Source organism: Puntigrus tetrazona, chromosome 3, assembly GCF_018831695.1.
Source record: "Puntigrus tetrazona isolate hp1 chromosome 3, ASM1883169v1, whole genome shotgun sequence".
In the NCBI taxonomy this organism is placed as follows: Eukaryota; Metazoa; Chordata; class Actinopteri; order Cypriniformes; family Cyprinidae; genus Puntigrus; species Puntigrus tetrazona.
In genome coordinates this window covers 13,685,749-13,711,600 of record NC_056701.1, presented here as the reverse complement: position 1 = coordinate 13,711,600, position 25,852 = coordinate 13,685,749, and the positions used below count along the sequence as shown (strand labels likewise).

General features: G+C 38.5%; 1 protein-coding gene across 2 annotated transcripts; it reads right to left on the bottom strand.

The window, feature by feature from the left end:
• Window positions 1-735: 735 nt before the first annotated feature.
• On the bottom strand, window positions 736-13,064 carry rbbp6 (retinoblastoma binding protein 6). 2 transcript variants are annotated; one of them, XM_043235967.1, is made up of 17 exons: window positions 12,028-13,064; window positions 11,572-11,671; window positions 11,025-11,058; window positions 8,821-8,862; window positions 7,603-7,691; window positions 7,429-7,525; window positions 7,161-7,303; window positions 6,842-7,014; window positions 6,672-6,775; window positions 6,200-6,567; window positions 6,026-6,098; window positions 5,817-5,880; window positions 5,675-5,729; window positions 5,203-5,574; window positions 4,899-5,021; window positions 2,937-4,808; window positions 736-2,847 (listed from the first exon to the last, which is right to left on the bottom strand). In XM_043235967.1, the coding sequence occupies exons 1-17, from the start codon at window positions 12,191-12,193 to the stop codon at window positions 1,377-1,379; spliced, it is 5,346 nt and encodes a 1,781-aa protein (XP_043091902.1). In that variant the 5' UTR covers window positions 12,194-13,064; the 3' UTR covers window positions 736-1,376. The 2 variants fall into 2 exon arrangements, with proteins under 2 accessions (XP_043091902.1, XP_043091903.1); XM_043235968.1 differs by having other exon boundaries at window positions 7,161-7,300.
• Between the last annotated feature and the right edge of the window lie 12,788 nt (window positions 13,065-25,852).

Here is a 25,852-nt window from a genome sequence, read left to right as displayed (position 1 = left end):
TCCAGAGAACACTTGTCGGCTTATTGAAAGAAATGCGTGGATCTACTAAAATCAATGTAGGATAAGGTCGTTTCTGTAATTCAAAGGACACTGACCCTGGTATCCAAGGTATGTACTTTAATAGTGCTAGCTGGCATTGTATTCCACTCTTTGACAACGTTTAACCTTTATATTTTAATACAGATTATTTCAGGAAATAATTAGAATGATGACATTCCCTCTAATACAGGCCTGTCTGAAGAAGCCTCACAGAAATTGAGAAGATGCACTTCTTTTGTGTAGAACTTGTTTTCCTGGTCTCAAATTTTGAAATTGTTAAGTCAAATAGCCAAGTAACTACAAAAACGAACAAAAAAAACCTATTACACCTCACGCCAGACTTTTTCTTACAAATTAAAGTTTAGGTACAGTAAGGCACTTAAAGTTAATTGGTCTTGGCAATAGAAAGGTTTTAAAAGAAACAGCCACATTTGCAAGAATAGTCAAATCAGCTTGAATCGTTAAAGATTCAAAAAAAGAATATGCCTCAGATGGTATAGCATTGTAAAAAAAAAAAAAAAAAAAAAAAAAAAAAAAAAAAAAAAACCCAACCACTTACAATTAAATATTAAACCTAAAGACTAACAGAAACATTGGTACTGATGAATTTGATGTACAATGAAGAACTAGAAAGAGTCAGCTATGGTTCCGAAGTATTTTTTATTACCAAGGCATGAAAATAAACAACAGAGACCGTTTATATTTCCTGAAAAAAATTTATTACCCTCAAAACATATGCAATTCCATTTCAGCAGATAATTTAAATTACTCTTATGAAGGTGAATTAGAATAAAACGAAAGAGTAGAGGAAATATTCACAGTGCAAAAACATACACTTTGTAAATCAGCTTGCCCCCAATGGCTGGATGCCACTCTGTTACCTCTGTAACAATATTATCATACTGTCATAATGATGTGTCTCTCTCCAAATTAAACGTACAAGAGATGAGGTACAAAAGGGCTTTTGCAATCCTTTGCAAATTTTGCAAATCTGCAGTCACATTCACATTTCTAAAGTGCTTCCTCTACAGTTGCCTTAACGCAAAACCATGATGTAATCTGCAACAGTTTTAAATGAGAACCAAAAATTTTTGAAAACTCAGAACCCAAAATAAAATAAAATGTATCATTTAAGTAACTACTCTCTAGCACTGATGGGAGAGGTTAGCGTGGTCCAAAAAAAAAAAAAAGTTAACCATTGAAGAAAAACAAAAACAAATCCCGAAAACAATGCAATCTGAACATTAATTAAACTTCTCTGCAGAACAGTATTTTTTATTTTTCCCAATGCTGCTTAAAGATGCATAAATCAAACAAATGGTTAAACCTAAAATGAATTAAACAGATACTTTTGCCTTGTGTTCGTCTCTCTCGCTCTCATCTTTGTCATCTTTGTCTTTGTCCTTGCTCTTTTTAGACTTCTTTTTCTTATGTTTGTGTTTCTGTCCTTTGAGCTCTGATTCAGACTCATTGCTCGTATGTTTCTTATGCTTTTTGTGTTTTTTGTGCTTCTTGTGTTTCTTCTTTTCCTTCTTCTCCTTTTTGTCCTTTTTCTTCTTTTTGCTGTCTTGACTGCCGGGAGAGCTGGGGCTGCTGCTGTGTCCGTGGCTGCCAGATGGGCTTGGACTCTGGCTGCCGCTGCTGTCCCTGTCTCGCCCTCTCTGCTCCGTTTTGCTCTCAATGTCTGAGGTCTCGCTGTCGCTTTCGCTGTAATCAGGGACAAACGCAGCCTCGTCTGTTTCCCGTGCTAAATCTGAAGACAGTCTCGTGGACCGCGCTGATGGGATTTTGATGTGGTCGCCATACGCGCCACCTTTCTCGGCATCAGTCCTAGGCTCTGGAGTCAAAGCTCTATGAGGAGTCCTGTGTTCCCGGTCTTTTGCGTTACGTACATCAGAATGCCTAGAACCATGGCTTTCCTTACTGCACGGCCAGTCTCCTTTGTGGTCATCCAGCCCTGTTCGTTTTGGCTCTGGGGCATTCTGCGATGATGCTCTTTTATTCCTACTTGGACTTTGTGACTCCTGAGATGCTTCGAGAGACTTTCTTCCAGAGTCTGTGTGCAAGTCCTTTATCCTTTGGGGCCGGGAGAGTGATGATCTCCTCCTAATTGGATTTCTTTCTTCTTTTGATCTAGTGCCTAAATGGTCTCTTGTATCATCTCTATGCTCTGTTTTTCTACTGGGGACGCCTGTAGTGGTCTCCCTTCCTGCTGGTTTTCTAGAGGTAGGTTCAGGCCTGTCAGCTTGTCTATCTCTGGAGGACTGGGAAGAAGAGCTTCGTTCACTGCCATGGTCACTGCCCTTCTCCTGCGCACGCTCTCTTTCCTGGTTAGGTACACTAGGTTTTCTTTTGTCAGTTGCCTCACGGTCTGCAGTGCTATTGCGGTCTTTTTCTTTCCCTCGGTCTCGTTCTCGCTCTCTGTCTTTTTCTTTGTCAGCATCTTTCTCCTTATCACCAGATGTGGAGTCCTTGCAAGGTTTTACTTCTGCCTCTTTGGAGATTGGTGGAGCTTTATCAGCATTTGGAGACTCCTTGCCAGCTGATTTCAGTGCAGTGCTCTCTCCTGAAGGAGCAGAGCTGGATGTGTTGATGCTGCTTGTTCTGTTGGCAGCCTTGGACTCATCGTCCTCCGAGTCATAGTCCTCCTTCTCCCACTTGGAACGGGGTACCTGGATCATGACAATTTCATCCTCAGCAGGGGTGGAGCTGTCATTGGTATATTCCTCCAGGGTCTTCACCACAGTCTTCTTTAGGTCAAGCTTGTCTTCATACTTTTTGATGGGGCTTCCACCTGTAGAACTGGTGCTATCAAACACAATAAATATGAATAAGTTGATAGTACAGATTAAAAGAAAATACAAGTTGCAAAGTACTTTTATTTAAAATCATCTCACCTGGTGTAATCAACCAATATGGACCCTGACCCATCAGGAGCATGAACCTTCCTCCTCAATTTTCCTCTAGACTTGTCCAATCTGCCCTTTCCCATGACATGAGGAGAGTCCTCAGCTGAAAGTGGTCGATCAATGCTAGATATTCTTTTGCCAATTTCCCTGTTGATTTTAATCTTTCTTATAGGCTCTGGTTTAATGTCCATCAGAGATGGAATAGCTACTTTCTCCTTTTCAACTGGCTTTTCGCTATCCAGTCTAGGTTTAAGTTTTGGAGAGCTTTTAGCTACTTCAACTTCTATTTTTGCTACTTTTAGTGGAGGAACATCTAGGTCTTTTGCAGGGGGCTTGTCATCTTTTCGTTTCTTTTTGTCTTGTTTAGTATCAACTGTCTTTGCAGGCATCTTTTCCTCAGTTTTCACAGGCTTCTCTGGCTCTTTTTTGGGGAACTTGGCATCTTTAATAGGAATTTTATCTGGCTTTACAGGGTCTTTTACCAATTCTTTCTTGCTTTTGAGCTCATCTTTAATGGGCTTTACTTCCTGATGGTGTTTGATGGGCCTGGACTGCATCAGCTTGCGTGGGAGCATGAGTTTGGACTCTGAAGATTGAGGTTTGCTTGGTTCAGATTTGTGGGATGGTTCGTCTTTGACCCTCTTAATGGCTGGTTCGGTGGGAGCCACTTTGTCTCGTGGCACATCAGATTCTTTCTCTCTAGCAGGTTTTGACATCTTTCCCGATGCTTCCTTCTTCTGCCCACTGTTTTCAGACTTTCTTTTAACTTTGTCCGTTTTGCTTTTTGACTTCTCTTTCTTCTCCTTCACAGGAGTAGTTTTGTAGGGCACAGTAGAGCTATCCATGGGTTCATCCCTGACAGGTGTGGCATCATCACGACTTGAATTCATCAGCATAGAATCCTCTTTACGGTCATCTTTCCTGGATTCATCCATAGAGTCAGAGTGACTGAAGGGGTCACCATCTTCTCTCTTCTTTTTGCGATGTTTTTTATGCTTCATAGACTTAGGGTCTGCAGCAGTGCTACCACCAGGTTCTCGGTCCTTAACAGGTTTCAAAAACTCTTTGTTAAGCCCTCTTCCTGCTCCAGTGGTGTTAACATGAAGGTGTCCATACTTCTCAGCACACTTCTCTTGGTATGTCATGCCACCTCTGCTTCTTGATGGGACGCCGTGGCTCTGAGGTGGTGGCGGATAATCCTCCCGACGTCCTCTGCTATAAGGAGAGTTTTCTCTTGGTCTAGGAGGTGCAAAACGCTCAGGGGTATATTGGTCTCTGTTGCCTGGAGCACGGCCTCGCATTTGACTACTTGGTGGGTTGTTGTAGCTCTTGAAGTATTTATCGTACCACTCCCTGTACTCTCTTTCCCACTCTCGATATCGCTCTCTCTCATAGGGGTCACTTTGGTCTATGTTGCGGCCATAATATTCCTTAGGATCATACGGAGGTAGCTCTCTGTACCTTCCTGCATATTTGCGCTCACCCTCGATTTGAGATGGGGGTGGAAGTTTCTTGTTGGGACTGTGATTCCTATATAGTGGGGATCTAGAGCGGGAACGATAGATCCCACTTCCCATTCCACTTATCTCCCGACCCCTATATGATGGTGACCTACTGCGGGAGCGATGGTATGTTGGAGTGCGTGACCTAGATCGATAGCTACGGCTTCGACCTCGGCCCCTGCGGGAGTATGGTGAGCGAGAGTAGGAGCGTGATCGAGAACGGGAGCGTGAGTGGGATCTTGACCGAGATCGGGAAACTGACCGAGAGTAGGAGCGTGGTGATCTGGACCTAGAGCGGGACTTGGAATATGAATATGATGAGCCACTGTAGGAGGAATCCCTATAAGGAGATTTTGACCTGCAGAAGAAGAGAGACAGTTTAGATGATGGCAAAAGTTGCCCCTCAAAAATGACATCTTGGTGGTGGACACCTGTCCATTTTCCAAACCTAGAGTAAGATCGCCTTCTCTCCTTCTGGATCTTTCTGTACTCCAAAAGCTCTTTGGCAAAGTCATTAGTAAATTCCTCAAGTTTGGACTTCTTCTCCCTGGTAACGAATCGACATTGGGAACTATTTAACAAAAGACAGGAAGAAAATAAGACTTTGCAGTTAAACCTCGGTAATTCATTACAACATACATTATGAGTTGGAAAAAAACAATGATACTGCACACAATTTTTTAATTTAGTTTAAAAGGAACTCAAACAAATTATGATGTTGACAAAAATCACTAAGTGTTAGATCTACTTACTCTTCTTTCAGCCTACGCTGCTGACGGTAAAACTCCTCCTTGGATAGAAAAGGTGTTGCTGGCATTGTAGAGATGGGGTTGGCTATAGGTGGCTGTGCACCAGGAGGCACCCATGGGGCAGTCACATTTGGTGGGACAGGTGGAAATACAGGTGGTGGAATGTTGTAGGGAGGGGGAGGCTGCTGTCCTGTAGGATACTGTATGGGATACTGCTGTGGAACACCACCAGGTGGCTGAGGCATAGGATGTGGTGGAGGAGGAAAAAGAGCAGGAGACACATACACTTGAGGGACTACAGGAGGAAGGTTTTGTACTGGAGGAGGCTGTGTTCTTGGTGGTCGTTCACTAGGAGGTCTCCCTCTACTTGAGGACCTTATAGGACAAATAAACAAGAGTGAAGAATCTGAAGAAACTTTGGAGGAACCTATGGATGAAACTGCATTCTTTTCATAATACACGTCTGGATACTTACGGATCCCATGCAGGACGACTTCCAGATGGCCTTGGTCCACCTGCCCTTGCCTGCCCTAAAAATAAATAAATAAAACCCTTCAATATTAACAATGGCCAAGTCTAAAGAAAAAGCACCTGAAATTGTGCTGATATTATCTTACCTGATCTATGCATGTGGTGCTGCTGAGGCATATTCGGCTTTCCAATTACTGGGACATGGTATCCCTAAGCAACAAACAGTATCCATATTTAATCTCAACTAATCTTGTCCATATGTTATTGCTTTATTAGTATTTGTAATTCTCTTAAATTAAACAAAATACAAAAAAAAAAAAAAAAAAAAAAAAAAAAAAAAAAAAAAGATTACTACCATTGGAATAGAAGTTGTTGGGGCAGTGGCGTCTGTTGATGGCACAACAGTAGATGCTGGGACCTCTGGTTCCCTGGGAGGCAACAATGACTCCATAAGACAAATCTAAAGCCAGTACCCCATGTTTTACCATGTTCAACCAGTGGAATCTAGAAATGGAGGAAAATGACTTACTTGGATGGTGGAGGGTCATCCTGCTTAGTAGAGTGCTGAGGAGAGTTCACCACAGGGCTATAGTTTGATGCTGCAGGTGCACTGCTACTGTTTACTGTAGAGCTGCTAGAAGAAGGTGGGGTGCTGGAAGGCTGATGAGTGCTAACAGGAGATAAAGGGGCAGGTGTGCTCTGGGGAGGGGTGCTATCAGCTGCTGAGCTTGGAATATTGGCCATTAGAGGGTCCTGCTGGCGTGAGGTTGCCAGTCTCATAGGTGGCCGCTGGGCAGGAGCCTGTGTTTGGGCTCCTTGTGCAGCTGCTTGATGAGCAGCTGCAGCTTTTCGAATCCTCTTGGTATATCCAGTTTCATTCCTAAAATTGTTCACCGCCTGGGTTGGAAAGAATATGTTGTCTTAATGTTCTACTATAAACTTAGTGAAAACACTGCTGTTTAACAAGAACAAAATAAAATTAAGATAAGGGGGTTTCTTACTTGGCGCAAGAATTTGTTTGCGATCAGTGCATCAGGAGACACATCAGATTGTTTGCAGGTTGGGCAAACATGTTCATCAGACTCCAGCAAACATGTTCGAATACCTGTGGCCAAAAGACTGTAAGATTTAAAAGGTCAAACTTTTTGTTTTTGTTTGCATAGACACTTACACTCGTCACAGTAGCTATTTCCACAGCAGGGGATAACTACAGCATCTGTCATAAGATCCTTGCAGATCAAACAGAGCAGCTCATCGGGTACCGGATCTTCTTCCTCGGAGGATGAAGACTGATTTTGGGGCAGGAACGGTGGCTTTTCTTTCTTCCCAATAGCATAGGCCTCACTAAACACAAATATCATCAGAAAGCACAATATTATTAGCACAATTGACATGTTGAGGCCACTACCCATTGTGGCTCTGAAAAAATGCAAAAGCTGAAAAATATGATACTGCAACCCAATCACCTACAGCAAGGCCAATATACTCACGCATCAATAGTAGGAATGGCATATATCCCACTGTTAGTCAGCATGACTCCCTTTCTGTTTGGATCATCAACCTCCACCATGAAACTCCGAGGAATTCCTGTACTTTTCTTTATCCGTTGAGGAGCTTCAAAACTTCGATCCTGCTAATGCACAGTTGACATTCAAGGTTACATTTCTTTTGACTAAAGCATACTAATGTTAAAAACATGTAGCCAAATTAAAAAAAAAATTCACATAAAAGCAGCTGTGGTAATGAAAACCCAATTACCCCATTTGTTGGACAGTTTCGGATATAGTGTCCAGTTTTTCCACAACGAAAGCATGTGTAATTTGGGGGAGGTGGACCAACAAGCTTCTTTGCATAACTAATAAATAGAGATGTGCATTAGAATTGACAACAAGGGTAATTTAAACGAGTCAACGTCTTGAACTGCATACTTACTGGATTGGGTCATAGTCATGGTTGGACTGAGACATCATTGCTTTTATTTTGTCTTCCTCTGATGCATTTGTTTCAGCAAGATTGGCTGTCTGTTTAACAGGCAATAATGTTTTCACATAAAAATCAATGTTGGAATGTTCAAGTGAGCCAAGAAATTTTACTGAAACCTTGTCCTGTAAGAAGCAGCTTCTTGCCTCCAGTGTGAGATCTTGAAAAATACTACATCATCAACAGTACCAACTCAGGCCTTAAAGAAAAATGGGGCAAACTTTTTATATTAACCTCAGCAAGAGAGCAGAAATATAAAATTCATAATTGAAAGACAAACTCACGTGCATGGCTTAATTCCAATTATACACATGCATCGCCAATGGTCTAAGAGGTTTTTTGCCATTTGATAAATTTTATTGCAATGTATCTTTTTGGCCATGTGTCCGATATACAGAGGCGATTTTTTACTAACAAATGCAATGCATTCATCGCATAAGACATGTACATAGAACAAATGTAATAGTTGTTGGGTATCAACCTGAAAATTAAATTTTAAATGTACCAGAATTACACTATATTGTGAAGAATTCTGACATCACAGACAAAACTATTAGCAATATAAATGAACCAATGTACGATACATAATGCTGTTTTTGTATTTAAAGACCAGTTAGAAGAGAGAAAAAAAAAACATCAGTGTGTTCTGCAGGTTTTCATCCTCAGAGTGAGGAAAAACTAAACACGAAAGATTACAACAGGATTCCAGAATGCTTAATTTTTCAGTGAGCGTTTAAAAAAAAAATAAAAAAAAAAAAAAAAAAAAAAAAAAAAAGAGAAAAAAAGTCTTGCACTTATGTGGACAAGTTTAAATGGTACTCCACTTCACACTGATAAAAAGGCGGTGAGCTTACTCTTTACAGGACAAGGCTTTCACAAAAGTATCAACAATTATACAATACACAAGCACATCAGCAACAACTCTAGATATTACATTTACCAAAAAAAAAGAAAAAAAAAGAGAAAAACACTCAGTATTGCTATTGATAAAGATGCAAAACATATTACAGTGACTATTGCACACAAACATAAGCTGGATATGACAAACCACAAGATTTTAGACTAAATAAATCGCTCACTTGTGGCTATATTATGGCTTGCCAAATCCATAACACTGAATTCAGAAATAGTAGAGTGGAGTGTATCAAGTAGTTGCAGAGTTTAAAATACCTTTGAAAGCAGGGCCAGTGAAATGGATGAAGAATCATCAATCTGTCATTGGAAAAAAAACATTAAAACAAAGAGGGGTTTCACCACTATGACAAGGCACAACTCTATCATGCCCAACAGAGAGAAATTGGACAAATGAATCTTCAACGTGAACAAACAATTGACTATACTTAAAAGTAGTCTAATTCCTAACGGACACATTAAACTTTGAGTTTAAAAACGTGAACTCTAAGCTGTAAATTAGACATTTACATTTTATCTTAAGGTCAATACCAATTACTGAATATTTCTTAGCTTTAACTCAAAATCTGGAGGAAGAAATATAGCATCATTGTTAGGTTTCACAGGTTGAGCCAATTACTAAGAAAGATGTCCAAAACCAAGAAAACCTATGGAGAGTGAACACACAGGGCCTTAAGAAAGATTTGAGCGAATTAATAACTGATGTTTTATTGTAAAACCTTGCAGTAAATCATAAAAATGCAATTTATTCATGAGAAAATAACTATAATACAACAGGCCATATAGAATATGAAATACTCATTTAAAAACTGTTCCACTAGAATTTTTCAAAACTGTCCTACAGTTTGTGCCTCATAGTGGGTCACTGCTTTTATAGGTAGTTTGGGTCTCAACATCACACAAGTACATGGGAGACAAGCAAACTACAAGTGCTATACCAAAAGTGAATAATTATGTAAATAAATAGTAAAGCATTATAGCATAGTATATGTTCAGCTTTTACATGAGTGATCCCAGGAGCTGTTTAGCAAACATCTTTAAATAAGACATCAAATAGAAAACAAGTACAAAAAAGTCACATGATTAAATATGAAAAGGCAGATTGCTGTGGGGCATTAAAGTACAACGTTCAAAAACAACAACAACAAAAAAAGTGTTGGAAAAAAAGAGTTTAGTTTTGTTAGGACAAATGACAACTGATACTTTTAGTGTAATACACCATATCAGAATGACACGTATTAGCTGAAACTACAACCTCATGTTACAAATATGCTCGAGAATCACTGAGACTTTTTTTTTTACCAATTATCACTAAAAATACAAAATCTCACTATAGTCCAAAATAAGACGTATTGTATACTACACAAGTGTTGAGTTGGTCAGGAATTTCACCAAAAGCTGTCCATACGCTCTCTTTCGTCTACCGCTTTTGCAAAAATAAGCTACAGCAAAGTAAGAGAACAATTCTTAAATATGGCTATAATAAATTTGTCCAAACAGTAGCGATACTTAAAACTCTCATTCTCTCATCAAATATTATAGTTAGGAAACTGGGTCAAGACAATTTACACAACAATTACCACTTGCTAATATGTACAAATACATATTAAATCAAGATACTTAAATTAGAAAGAATTAACAGGACCCAATTTTATGTACCGTTTTAACTAGAACGGGGAATTGAAATCAAGTCATGTTACTAAAAATAATTTGTTTTTCCTTTAATGACAATTAAATCACTAAAACTGCATGAGCCAAGTTTCATTTGATTATCTCTTATCTCTTGCCAATAGCCTAAACACACTGAGCCAAGTTAAAAACAAATAGCCAGTATATATATATTTTTTAAAAGCACAAATCACGTGTTCAGTTAGTCCAAGGCTCATGTTTTAGATAATACACACACACCAAAAAATAAAAATAATCTCACGCACACTCAACTAAATTACACTGTTTCTTACAATAGAAATCGAGTAAACATGAGTAGTCAGACACTGAAGCTGTATGATACAAGGTGAAATTAATAAATAACACAATGTATTTTTTTATTTAAAAACAAAAAACAGACAGCTTTTTACAGATGTGTCACTTTAAGGACAAACAAACTGAACATTGGCCATGTTCAAAAATTATATAGATCAATATGATCTTACACTACACTGTACAACAGAATTCATATTTGTAGAGAACTTATTCAATGTGAAACACAGTGTATTAGCATGCGCACAGACTTCTGTACACACTGGAAATTGTATAAAAACATGAAAATCAATGCAACAGCTTTAGCGAATAACACAATATAAACATTCAGCTCGACAAAACTTTGTTATCTTCAAACAGGTTTCAAAGACAACATTGAGGAGCATGAGGAAAGTTCCCTAAATGATTTCGAGACAAAGCAACTGCTGAGGAATTTGAAAATGTGTGTAATGAGACAAGGAAATGAGTGTGTTTTTACATACTGCTTTTGAAGATCCACTTGGTTCAGATCGATCGCTGCAAAAAAAACAACAAAAAGAGAGGTTAACTTCCAATTAAAATTACCCCCCCTACCCAAAATCACAGATTGATCATTTCACTGCAATTTAACATTCAAACATCCTACAGTTTTCTATCAAAACATTTATCCAATACTAATGTCAGTTGAAAAATATCCATTCAATTTCTCAGTAAACTAAAATTAGTAATATTGAAAACAACTCAAATACTTTCTATAATACAAATATAAACCATTTGTGACAGATTAGACAACTCAAATGACTTAAGCCTTGCCCAATCAGATTAAGCTCAAACAAAGCAACGCAAATAAGATGTGCCAGCTACAGTAGACAAAGCATTCTTAGTCAATAACGCAGCGTAAAAAATGCATAATACAATTTTGAATGATCAAATGACCAATTTTAGTTGCAGGGTTGTTTTACCAGAACTAGAGGCTCAGCTTTGAGCATACATTACAAACATAAAAACAGAGCAGATGTTAACAGTAAATTGAGGTACTATTGTACTTACATGACAAATGTTTTGCTTGTCGACTTCAGCCCTCCAATAGGGATTCGTCTGATGATGACAGACGAGTTTTTAGGTATAAGGGCTCCATCATCGGTGTATTCTGAAAACACACGAAAGCAGTGGCAACAACATTAATCAACGTGGCACATTTTTCCATTCATTGACTATATACAAGGGTAGGAAAGGCAAGAACACATCGTAACCACGTACGTTCGCATTAAATTAACATTATCACATGTATGCTTTGCAAACAAACTCAACGTCTGAATACAATGGCAAGGCTGGTGGCTGTCAGGCTTTGGCCTAGCTAGGTCTTGTTAGCAAACGTTAGCGCCGATAAAATCCTTTACTAAAACTTAAACACGTGCTCCTTCACACCACGAAACCGTTTTAGCTTCATCGTTGACTCACAGAACCATTAAAACGGTGTATTTAAAACGAATTCGTCCAGCTTACCTTCTTTAGTTTGAGCGTTGGTGATTTGCAGGTCGCAATCCGCGGCCTTCAGCTTTTCTCGCCCCATGATCTGGCGTTTCAAATCACTGAGCGTGATATGAAGGCCATCAAAGGTCACCGTGTCGTAGTTAAGTTTAGAAGAAAATTTGTAATGGACACAAGACATGTTTAAACAATCCTTGTGGTCAGACACCACCACACACAACCAAACTCAACTACAATTCGCACGACCGCCTGGGCTCTCCCAGCGATCAACCTTTACTCAATGTCAGTTTATCAGCTTAACAGTTTAAGAATAATAGCCATGTTTGCTCATCATCTCAACACTCTTTTAAATCAAGAGTCACCACTAAGGAGGGTCGTGTGGATTCTGCCTCACGTGAATAACTGCGAACTGAAAATATCAAGTGTTCAAAGAGACCGTGATCAAGTGTAACACGAAATCTTAAAGACGCAAGTGACTTTTAGTCCACGGAATTTCCTGGCAGAAGCCAGAAACACTCCTGCTGTTTCTCAATGTCCCAGGACCATATGGCGGTTAGCCGCGAGCTGTCCGTAAGGTCCAACTCTGATAAAGAAATATACAGTTCAAACAGTGTCCGTATGGGTGAACGCGTAGAGTCCGGTCAAATATGTCTCCCCAAAGTCCGATTCGAAGTCCCTCCGAAATGTTTGTTCGGTGTAGTCCAAATCTCAACAAAACACAAACCGACGTCGTTTGAAGCAAGGCCTGAAACAATGTGGCTAGCAGCTAGTAAGTGTGATCAACCTAAAATGGCGTCCATCACACGTACAAAAACAAAAGACTACAGCAAAACCATTAGAAAACGCTAAAACAAAATGATCAAGCACAACGGTTCTCCTTTTATCAAAATACTGCCGCGGTAATCCAGTCGCCCCGTCCTCAACTCTGATGGCCAAAACAGATGTCTAAAGCGCACTTTGATCGTGCTGACTACTGCACAGGGTTGCGAAAACAACCTAACGACCGCACGCGCACTCAAGGGGTTTCCGCAGAAAGCGCAGGGGCAAAGAATAAAGACGTTACTAGGAGGGGCTACGAGTGCGCATGCGCAGACGCTGCCAATTGCGGGAGGTCAACGTGGATTGCGAGATAATAAAACAATGCTTAACATGCTTAAGTATTAGGCTTGTCATTCGTCCCGTATTAGCCAGGACGTCCAGTATTTTGGGTTTAATTTATGTGTCCCTTGTCCCGTTTCCTGAGTGACGCAACAGCAGCAGTCCACACGAGAACGATCACCGATACCCGTTATCATTCAGTCACGGCAACCCTCACACAGTATAGGCTGAATCAGAAATCCTGAACATAACTGTTCAAGAAGGCTGCGCCATCCTCCGCCATGTTTCGTCTGTACACTCGTCAACGACAAATCCGTCCGTAGCTTGACAGCCGCGCAAATGACGTTATCAGCAGCCTCGGGATTTTACCCCGGCGACGATCGTCCCGCATTTTCATTTTCTGAAGCTGGCAATCCTACTAAAATTATTAATACAAGACAACAAATATAAACTTAAAACCCAGACTGTATGCTTGTAAATGCGCTGATCGTTTTCAGGTTGCTTGAAACTAATTTCTTTGTGAATTTACATTATATGGAATTTTAAAAGATCAATAGACCTTACATTAAAAATAAATATGTATGTAAGGTCCCACTTTATATTAGGTGGCCTTAACTACTAATTTATATTTGTTAAAATACCCATATATAATAATTTTTTGTCATTACATTTATATGTACATATTACATGTTAACCCATCCCTTGCACGTTAACCATACCCATATCCCACCTCATTAACAGCACGAGTGTTTTGCAATACAATATGACCACAATAAGTACATTGTACTTTTATGCAAGTACATAATATACATCTTTACCTTATTCATCAAAGCTATATATATATATAGCTTTGTACATATTTACACACACACACACACACACACACACACACACACACACACACACACACACACACACACACACACACACACACACACACAAACAATAGGCAATTATCAGCCCAAGCTTTTTGATTTGAAATTTACAGCCATCTTACAAAATTTATGATTTGTATAAATGCTATGTAGTGTAATAATAATTGCATTTAAATTCTATTTGTAATCATTTTGTAAATTATGAAAAAAAACTTTCATTATAGCCTATTTAGAACTACTATAATACATTTTTACAATAATAACCAGACCTGTTTATTAATGTAGACCTTCACTTTTAAAGATATGATTTATGACCACCAGATGGCGGTCTATATTTACAAATACTTCTTTCACTTGCACTAGAGACTTCAGGTTTTTTTTGTTTGTTATTTGTTTTTTGCTGCTTGTAGCATTATACCAGCAGATGCAGATAGACTGCTGACGTGTCTGTCATCTTAATATGTTCAGTCTGAACAAATGACAGCTGTTTTTATTATAGCACTTATGGTTTTATTATAGTTCTTTGTCAATCATAGGACACACTATTAGCAAAACAGGCCCACATAGGAACGGGCTTCTTAATTTTGTGGGATATTTACAGATGAAGAGAATTCATCTCCATTTTTTACTTGATCAAAATGCTAATCTGTTCCAAAACTGTTGCACTTAGAGAAACAATGAGTCCCTAACTCTAATATTGTTTTGAGAACATTACGGTAATTTTAGCTCAACAATCCCTGTTCATATGTGGAACTGAATCACTGTCGTGATAAGAAAGCTAAGTCAACCAACGCCAGCAAATGTTTATTTTCAGAAAGCATCTGTGCACTATTTATTCTTCTGCATGGCTCTGCAGTATGGAGATTTACTCAGGCTTAGGCTTATTGTGTTTTTGAGGCATAAGTAAAATATAGAACATAAATGAGAATAGTTTTATTCCCTCTTGTGCGCTGTGATCTGATAAATTACAAATGTGTTCGACTGATACACTAAAGAACCCCTGGGTAAATCACTCAGAATTAGAGCTGCTTATGCAACTAGTGTTTATGTGTGTGCAAATCCATTTAAACACATTTAAAGGTGTAGTACCCTTATTGGCAAGTTTCTGTTGGATGCTCCCAATTAAGTGTACTAATGCAGCCATTATTGGATTATAAGTGCATGAGCACAATAATTTGCTAAACTATTGCAGCCAAACAGCCCTGGCCACATTTAAATGTCTTTAATATTTACCCCAAATACCTTTATTAGCACTTCACCTTGGTGTCATTCATTTCTTTTGGTAAAGGCTAAATAAAAGGAGTAATATTTTTCTCTCTACCTCCCTTTTTCTCAAAAGGTCAATATTATTTGCTTGGGGCAGTCTTGGCCTGTGGTATAACTCATGAATATATGATCTACCTAAAGCAAAAAAATAAAAAATAAATAAAAAATACTCCACCCACTCTCTGGGTTTAGTCAGGTTTCTCACTCATACTTACAGATAGTATAAACTCGTGATACGTCTGCGGTGATGTGCTCTCTTCTGTTACCCCTGAGCACAGGAACATTTGGCTCTCTGCTATCACATCAAACTCTAATTTTCTCAAAAGAAAGGAGTGACTGATGGTCACCTACTTGTCTGCCATTTATTATCTGCTCCTCAGCGGCCCCCGAGCAGTCTTTCAATCCTCCGGTTTCACCTCAGACTGCTATGCCCAGCCAATCATTGTAAATCCAGTTCATTTTGCTCAAACACTGGCCTTCAGGGGACACAATGCTGTGAGCTTCAACACATACATGAATTTGATTGTTAGGTTTTGACTTTGTAAGCCCTGGGAGGGAAAATTTAAATCATTCCACTTCAAAGAATGACATGGCTTTTTTTTTCTTATTTTTTTGACATTTCATTTACTTTCACCCACATATCTTTTAATGGGGTGAGTGGAGTTCCCTGTAGAAAAGAAAGAAATGTATTTTTGTTTTACTGTAATAAATCAGTTGTTTCTCTATAAGCAGCAATGAGAATTAACTGAAGGCTATTTTTTGTTTTTCTTGAGAAAAAGACCTCAATAAAACTAAAGTCAGCAATCACTAGTAACATTTCTCATCAGATTCTTCCAAAATAAAATCTTATGTGCTTTTACGATAATTTATTGCTTCTGTATGGTACAATAATTTAATTTATTCCAATAGTTGGTTTATGTTTCTAGCTTTATTTACAGAATTTCATCTGAGACGATGTTGATACACTGCACTTCAAAAGTTTGGAGTCAGAAGGATTTTTTTTGAATGAAATACATTTGTAATGTGTAAACATATAAACAGATATATTCATTTAAAATAAATGCTGTTCTGTTTAACTTTCTGTTAATTAAAGTTTGCCCTCACAAAAAATTAAATTTTAGAATATAGCAAAATAGAAACAGGTTTTTTAATTAGTATTAATATCTGACAATATTACTATTTTCGCTCTATGTTTGCTCAAATGCGACTCATACACCATGATAATTGAATAAAAAACACTGAAAATATTTGCCACTGTGCCAACCTATGTTGGTTTACTGCTTGTTATGTAACACTTCAGCTAATCCACGTCATAAACATTTGCAAAATTTCTGAGTGTTTTCATTTGTGCGTCTGTTGTTTTGAAGACAGCAGCAGGGTTTGATGAGGTGAAGGGTCCCGAACGCATCCCCCAGAGGCTCTTGTGAAGGGCATCCATGTGGCATAACGTTCCAAGAACAACCTCATCATGCCAGCTAATTTGTTTGAGCAGGTGTTTATAGAAAAAGGGAAGACAAAAAGGGGGTAGACTTGTTATGTCTTATATAACACGCTGGCAGAAGACTGTAATTATTGTTATATGTATATAAATACCTTTGCAGCGTTAGTTTTGGTAGAACTCTTTTTGTATTACCGTTTCATTTCCTATTCAGACTTCAGAGACATTAAATATTGCTTAAAGGAGATGACCGAACACATCTGTCTAGGAGGGAGAGAGAGCAAAAGCATGCAGGTGTTTCCAGAGATAAATCCAAAAGATCCTCCCCGCTGCGCGTCAGGCAGCCACAACCTCGGCAGTCATGAGAGGTAATTAAAATCAGCGCTATCATTGCATGTTTGGAGAGGTGCACTTTGGGGAGGAAGGATGCTCTGGCACTTCAGCGGAGGAGGGAACAGAGCAAAATCATCAGCCATTGTGTACAGAGGCTGCCTCCCACTCAACTGCCTCACAAAGCTCTGATTTACTCCCATGTCGATGAGAGTAGCAATGCTAACGCAAACACAAACGCGTGGAAATGATCGTACACGACGTGGACATCTCTGACAAGAGCACTGTTCCTGTTGCGCTTCTTATAATTGACATGTTCTAATACGGACACACAAAAAGGGAGAGGAGAGACGAGGAGACTTTGTGCTCAAGGAGGGAGTTTTTGGGTCACTGGCTCTCTCTTGGTTCCCCACTTGGTAGTGACAGCTGGCAGCTGGGAGCCAGCTTTGCCCCTTGGTGAACACCTGGGTAAAATCCCCCTCGGCCCGTCATAGAATCCCAGAAGCTCCTTCTCACCTCCTGAGGGAGGACAATTTTCTCTCCTCTGCTTTTGCCTGTGGGTTTTTATCTTAAGTGGAGATTTCAACTTGCTCGTATTTTAAAACAAAACTATTCCCAACACAAAGATTTGGGAAATAGAAGCTTAGCATTATAGAGAAAGTAAAGAATAAAAAAAGCCTATTGAGACACACAGATAGGCCTATAAAAATTCCTGCAATAAGCAGATAATTATTTTTATGTAAATTATAAAAATGAAGAAAATAACAATTGCTACGAGTCAATTTCGGCAATGCAACATTACAATGTTCCTTCTGAAAATGGATATTCATTTTCAGATTTGGTAAAAATTACATTTAACAGTTTAATTAAATTATTAATACAACATAAATTTAAGAGAATGTTACACAGCAATCTAAATGTAAAAATATTAAATAAACATAAAATACAAACTGATATGGATTATTAAAAATTTATATTTTTTCACTAAGTCTCCTAGCATATCTCTAATGTACGATCACCAAAATACAACTGAGCAGCAAATCAGACATCAGTAATGCCCCAAGCAATCACAGGACTAAATTAAAAATAAGTAAAATGAATACAATATTATTGTTTTACAATACTTTTTTAATATATAGATGCACCCTTTGCGAAACTTTCAAACTAAAATAGATTAATTCAGTTATTCTTATATATTGGTTTACAGCTTGTTATGTAGCACTTTAGTATATATAAGCATATTATTTATATTGTATTACTTTTCCTAACCGAGAAGATGCATTTTATGTATTTAATGGAAACACAGACAGGCAGAAATAAATAGCCGAATCAATAGCTGATTCCTGAAAACTTGAGCCTTTTATCATGCAGACTCATACAGTCTGAAGGGTGGGGGTGAGGGATAACTCCCAGACATGATGTGTATTCCTCCACTTTATCACACCTTGATAAATATATCTGTGACAAACTTGACAAGAGGAGCCATGAGGGGTCTCATATATATTCATACGCAGCCCAGTGAGAGTGGAGATACCTTCAAGCCCTTCATAGCTGAGTGGGATGAAATATAGCTCTGATTCATTGCGGTGTGCTATGTGTGTTGGCAGCTGACATTAACCCATACGGTGAATCATGTGTGTCAGTGTCACATTCCTTGGGGGCTTCAGAAGCCCGTGAGAGAGGAGCGGGACTATGTGGATGGGAGTGACGGAGGGGTCTGGCCCGCTGTGCCCTGCTCAGGGTCAGAATATGTGCTGACAAAACAAAAAATGGCAGCATTTTCAACAAGTGATGGGGCAATACTTTGCCATGACCTGATATACTGTGATCATTTGTCCACACAGAGTACCTTTTCCCCTTTAAAGGTAAGCTAGTCCCTGGTAAACACTGCTGAGTAAGGGTAATCTCTGGTGCTTATAAGAGAAAATCTGCTGTTGGCGTTGTGAAAGTTAATAATTTTTTTTGGCCCATGTTCATTGGCATATTTAGAGCCCAGATCTTGTCATCTTGCTCTTGAGATTTCGCTAACAGCCTTGGATAAGACGGCCGTCTCATAAGACAGATGAATTTTATCTAGAATAACAAATTACTGTGTCTAACTCACCATGATACCGGCTGTTAAAGACTTGATTTAGTTTGTGTGGTAAACATATGATGCCTTAGTCTTGGTCTGTTTATCTTCATTAGTACTTAAGTCCAAAAACCTATCCCTTTTCTCTGACCTGTTCCATGTGGCTGAAAATGAATTGACTAGATCACAATGAGCTGTTTTAATTGTTCTCTATGTAAACAACACACGCTAGATGGATGTCACACTCTTTTATCACGTCTTTCGCAGAATCTCACCACTTAATGTAATATAAGTTCAGCATCTTTAAATGTTTTTTTTGGACGCACTTAAGGAGTTTGCAGTTGGTAGGCTTGCTGCCATCTGAACAAGTGTACCGCCATCCTTCTTTTCCAGGGGTCTCTGTCCACTCTCAAACAAGCTCTAGTGAGGTACGACTGATAACCTATATTAATGCAACATGGACCAAACATATCGAAACAAACCAAAAACAAGTTGTGATGTCACAAGATATAACCCCAAAACATATCAAAATGCTTACCTGCATCATCATAAGAACAATGTTGCCCATTAGAGTCAATGTAGATATTTAACCCAAAACACAGCAGCTTTGGATGCCTGTTGAGTTCCCAAAATACACATAGCAAAAGCTGTCCACAGAACATGATTTTGCAGAGTTTGACGCGTTCCTGGGTCAACATCTACGTTGACCCTGGAACATCATTGTGATTAGCCAATCAGATTTGAAGAACCAGTTAGTTTTTGTGAAGTTTAGGCTAGCAATCAGTGTTTGGTGCTTGTACAGCAGTGTCATTCATCAATCATTTCTTCTGATTTTAGGCATTAATCATGGGTAAGGTTAGGTTTAGTTGTAGAGATATGGTCAAAATAAGATTTTTGGATTAAAATGTTGTTCCAAAATATGTTGGCCCAGGAACACACAGAACTCAGGATGTGCAAAGAAATTATGAATGTTTTTTTGTCTTTATGTTTTTTTTGTCTTTATGGTTTTTTTGTCTTTATGGTTTATGGTTGACTTTATGAGAACAACAATGAATCATTTGTTGTACAAGACAGCTGAACTACAAGTGTAAGCATACACTTATAGAGATCTAAAAATGTGAAAAAGTTTTACAAACTTAAGATTTTTAATGCTTTGTGATTTAAAATAAACTTAAACGTATGTTAAGTAGTCCCTATGTAACAGCCACAATTTGGTAAGTGTTGCTTCTAATTGAGCGATAAAAAGGTCTGGCCAAGACAACAAGTGTGGGTACTGGCACAGACCCTTGGCATCCTTTTCAAGAGTGACGCGTTTTGAAGATGCCATGAAAATTTTGAGACAGTGTGTTCTTTCCATCCTGCTGCGCAGCATCTTTCATATTTATTTCCACATTCTGTGTGAAATAATTGCCATCAAATTGTTTTCTCAGTTTGTTTTTAGTCTTTAGGGATCAAGTCTTCTAACCTCCCTGTGGTTTTGGGGATTTTTTGTATTAAAACATATTAGTTGTTTGCTATGGCTCTGATTTTCACTGACGCTAGTTGAATATTCAGTTTGGAAAGGAAGCAGTTTGACAGCATTTCGCTCGGTTCAAGGAACTTAAAAAGGGCCTGAAAAGATGCTAATTGGGATATCAAAGTGAATGGGTTGTCCCCTGGCGTTTGGGAAAGAGCCAGCCAGATGTTAGGCTAGTATTTTTTTTCAGTGAGCGAGACCTTCACTTGTTTATGCAGCCCAATAAACCTTGTTAAATGGGATCACTGATTGCAGTGGGGAGCAGAATGAGTAAGTGTGTGTCTTTTCGAGGCTGGAAGAGTCAGACACCCACAATGTATGCATGTCCTCCTCACACAACCGTGCAGTTGTTCTCAACTTTGCAATCCACTCACACACTCTGTTTAACCTCGGAGGTATATAAGCCTCGTGCACGCAGCGGGGTAACAGGCCCAGGTGTCTCTATCATCTGTCATGGTGTGGTGACAGCTTGCTTGAGACTACTGGGTGGAGACAGATGCGAACCCCACCTTGTTTTCCCTCATCCAGATGCTCTGTCAACCTCTCTAATTCTCATTGACTTGGAAATATTATGAAGTTTTGGGGTCATGCAGTTTATGTACCTGAGTGATCTGCTCATCTAATTAGAATTTTAGATGACATCTGTAGAATTAATTATTCGGTGTAGCAGTTTCAAAGGTTTCAGTCAACAAACACCTAACAGACAAGAGAGGAGTAACATTTAAAGGCAATAAGTGAGCAGTAAATATTTTGTGAAACAAAACAAACAAAAAAATATGTTTTTTACAAGTAAAAATGAAATATATATATATATATATATGTCTCATAAAGATAAGTACCTCTGTGGCGCTAAAACATAGGTTCAATACATGAATGCTGGCAAGTTTTTATTACATTGATATAGGTACGCATTGCTGTGTTTTTATTAAGTTTCTACAGGTATGTTTTTTTCCTGATTCAGAATTTAAATATCACTAAATGTTAATGCTGAATCATTTTACACCAAATCCAGCACTAAACCAACCCAATAGTGTTAACAAATGCAAAACGCATATAAAAATGCATTTGTTGATGAAACCGTGCCATTTCAACTCCCTTTTATTCATATTTGAACTGTTTTGTTGAACCGTAGTTACACAGGATATGAACCGGAGCTCCTCGCCTCATCTCTTTACTTTGTGAGCTATAACGAACAAACCTACTGTCCATGAAAACCCATAGATACCAATTTGGATATGTGTGACTCAAAAGCATCAGTTTTCAAATATTCCAGCATATTAATATTGTTTTGAAGTCATAGCATGATATTGTACAAATAATTATGTGAAAAATACGCTTTATTAATAAAAACTCTGTAAATTTGTGTGAAAAAGAATAAAAGAGGTCAGATTTTTACTGGCTCTATTGTTCATTTCTTTTGGAAACTGCAGTGAATTTTTAATTCTACAGCTTTAAGACACTTAGTTGAGCTTTAGCAATGCATACATAATTACATATTGTTTACATAATGTTGCATTTTAAGTCTGGGCTATATATGTTGTAGATATATCTACAGTGTGACCACACTTTTTATTATTATTATTTTTTATTTCTAAGTTGCCATAAATGTCTGGGTTTTGATTTTAAAAGGTTATTGTTTTCATGCTTGCTGAAGGTGCCTAAAAAGTAGTTCTCAGCTACATGCAGCCATTGTACGTAATTGACGTGACAAACTAGATGGTGGGATCTACAAAGAACGGTCAACGCAATACAAATACACATACATTTTTATGCATAAGGACTGTAGAGAGCACGTCAGTTGGAAAACAAGGCCAAAACCCAGATATTTTAAGCAATTTGGAAATTCCCGCATAGGACTTGTCTGGGGAAAGGAGGCTGTACAGTCACACTATTAAAATACAACTCAGTTTTATAAAATGTATAATTTCATACGGTATGCACCAAGGGATCTTTGGTCTGAAAAAGGCAGAAGACCCCTGATGTACACTAATGGACCTAGGTGAAAGATAAGTAGATTCAAATAGGAAAGTAAAATGACCTTTTTGAAAATAAAACTCGGGTCTTTGCCCTTTCATATGGGAGTGCTTTTAGTGCTTTATACCTGCCACACAAAATACAGCAGATGAACTACACTAACAAAATTAGTTCAGTTTGTTCCTATTGGTAAGTCACTCCCATCTTTTTTATCCTGCCTTTAACCATGAACACATGCTTAAGGAGGTCTTTACGCTCAATCACTTTTATCTCTAGCAGGGACCATTACGAGGAAGAACAATTTCACCCTGATTAAACACTTACACTCTAAATTAACTGCTGCTAACCATCGAGCGTGTGCTAGAAACCACAGAGTGAACGTTTTCATAGAAAACTGTACTGAGAGAAAAAAATCTAGGCTACATCGAGTTGTTTCTGAGTACTTTCAATGGGCCCAAAACTAGAAAAAAAAAAAAATCAAAAAGATTGCTGTCCTACACAAACGCTTCAAACGTTTTACATTTCTAATGAGACAATTAAGAAATTGAGATCTGATCGTACAATTAGCGTGCCCACAAAACGGTGTAAATAATTAGATCTAAACGTTATAGTGTGCACTAGTGAGAAAGAATGGAATTAGGCCTAAACTAATTGGGCAAATTAGTCATTCACAAGGAGAATCATGCATTTCAAATTGACCACCCAGTGAGAGCTTCTGTAATTTGGTGTTTTGTTCCTACGTCACCATTTATAAATATGTAAACGCTTTTCTCAATGCTTCGCCCAGCTCTCAGCAATTAGCTTTGTTTTCCTTGAATGCCGCGTGATTGTGTGTAGTACACGCGTGTCTTTGTTCTTTGCTGAGTGTTTGCGAAAGCACACACTTCGCCATTAGGCTTCAAACACGAGTGAGTTCTTGTCTCTTTGCGCGATAAATTTGACGACTCAGTTGTTGGCAACATGTGGGTGATTAATCTGAGTGCCGCATCTCGTCTGTTATTTTTTTATTATCCCTGTAAGTGTGCTGTCAGTGCACGCGCTACATCGCTCCTACGTCTACACGGTAAGCGGCTCTCGAGCCAGTGGCTCAGTCATTATCTGTTTACACCAATTGACTCTGCCATTTCCTCAGCCCCTTATCTCTCTCCGTAGCAATTCAAGCCGAGTGTGAATAAAATTATTCTGGTAGTTATGAATAGCTGCTCTGAATGTTGCCTTCGTACTAGAGGAAGCCTATTTAAATGAAGTCGTGTTCAGCTGTTCCCCGCATTGCTGTCGCTGAAGAAAATGAATAAATAAATAAAAGTCTAGAAGTGAGAAAATAAAACGTGGAACTGCAGTGTTACTCAACAAAAAGGAGACGAGAGAGAAGGATGTTCAGCACACCCACCGAACGCGAAAATCGGGTGAAATGAAGAGTCACGGTTAAGTCAACAAAGAGTCAAAGCTTTAGCCAACGGCCATGATGAGATCAATCTGACATAATGGGTTTCCCACCACAAAAAAAAAAAAAAATCATTCCTAAGCCGTTTCCCCATTTCCTGTTAAGACAGCATCACACAGGGCGGCTTTTATTCATAGATTGACTGCTGTCACAATGAAGGAGTTCACTGGCCTCCGTCTGTGGGCCCTGGCCTGTCTTACAGGAGGAAGTTGAAGATGTGATTGGGAAGGTCACGCTAAATCTGATCCTCACGCTCCTGTCTGGGCCTGTGTGAAATAGTCTGGGAGGATTTGAGTCCGGGCCGGTGCTCAATCGCTGCACGTTAATATTTTTGGGCAGGGTGGAGAGATAAGGCACATTTTATCGCTAGAAGAGGTTATTTTAAAAATGTTGACACAGCAGCTCAGATTAGAATCTTGCAGGATGAGGCCTGCATTGTCTCTGGTCTGTGATAAAAGGTGCTCTAATTTGTTGTATAATAAAGATTTCAAATATAGATGAATTATGGGCTGACACCCTAAATGTTACGATTGCTTAAGTGGGACGTATTGGAACTTCTGTGGGAGATGCGTTATAGTGTGCATGGGTGTGGAAGTATGTGGACACTTACTGTTTCATTGCATTAGATACATGTCAACCAAGTAGTATTGGCAAACACTCAGAACTATCCTCACTTTGACATATGACACTTTTTTTGTTGATGTTTGAAGCTGTCATAGTTTGTCACATAAACATATTCCACAAAGACTGACAACCAGATTTTTTTTAACAATCTAGCTATTGCTTAATATTTTGAAGTGTGCGTTTGTGTTAGATAATCACTGATCACTGATCATTTATGAATGTGATTTTTAACATTATTAATATTCTGTACAGAATGAAAATTAGAATTTCAATTGTAATATAGAATATTAATTATAATACTGTATATATAATTATGCCAGGGTAGCTACTTGTATTTATATAGGTTACACATTTAGATAAGTGCTTGATGAGATTATCGCTACATTTTTATGATTTGAAACTTCATAACTCTTCTATAGCAGCTATGTACTGTTATCTGTAGTCCGCCTGTAACAGTTCACTTATAGACAACGTCAGACTGGAGCAGAAACCTCGCCTGTAGAGTTAGTGAGAGTTAAGATGGAGGAAATGGAATTGACAGGCAGAGATTAAAACATTGTTATGGTGAGGATGGCTGACTATCTCCAGACTCAGGCTGAGAGGAGCCAATCTGCAGCCTGCACTTGCTCCTGTAGATAACTCACCCAGTGAATCATCAAAGCCTGTTTAGAAAGCACACATCCAAAATTCCCTTCATCCTTTTCAGCGCAGAAATGAGGTTTTCATAAATCCTCTTGTTTTAATTTTCATCCATCAGTCTTGCTGCTGCTTAACAGGCATGCTCAGGGAGCAAAACAGTTGCTTTTTCAGACAACATGAAATTATGGTGTTTCTCAAAGTTTCCACACCTTTTCTTTTCTTCAGTCCTCAACCTAGGCTCCTTGCGAAAAATGTGCCTCTACCTACAGTTTTACAAGCCTTAAAACCTTTACATAAAATTTACTGCAGTTAACAGCTGAAATGAATATCAGTGGCAGCCGTGTCTCCTTGCATACTCCCACAAAAAAAATGCAATGTAATTTATAGTAAATGCTGTAGTGTTTTTAAACCATTCTATTGTAAAGTACTTCAACTAATTTGTTGTGGCAATTCTATAGCTGCTGTGGAAAAATAACAACTATAGAAATTGAAACAAATTACTTTACCCAATACTGTACAAAGTTTTCTACAACTATAGGGTATATTATACAATAATAACAAAAGT

Excerpts from the sequence above, each read along its gene's own strand:
- rbbp6 (XM_043235967.1), bottom strand. The coding sequence starts at position 12,193 with ATGTCTTGTGTCCATTACAAATTTTCTTCTAAACTTAACTACGACACG. Across the intron at positions 5,575-5,674 it reads AGTCGTCCTGCATGGGATCC|GTCCTCAAGTAGAGGGAGAC; the intron begins GTAAGTATCCAG and ends TTGTCCTATAAG. Across the intron at positions 2,848-2,936 it reads ATATTGGTTGATTACACCAG|CACCAGTTCTACAGGTGGAA; the intron begins GTGAGATGATTT and ends TGTGTTTGATAG.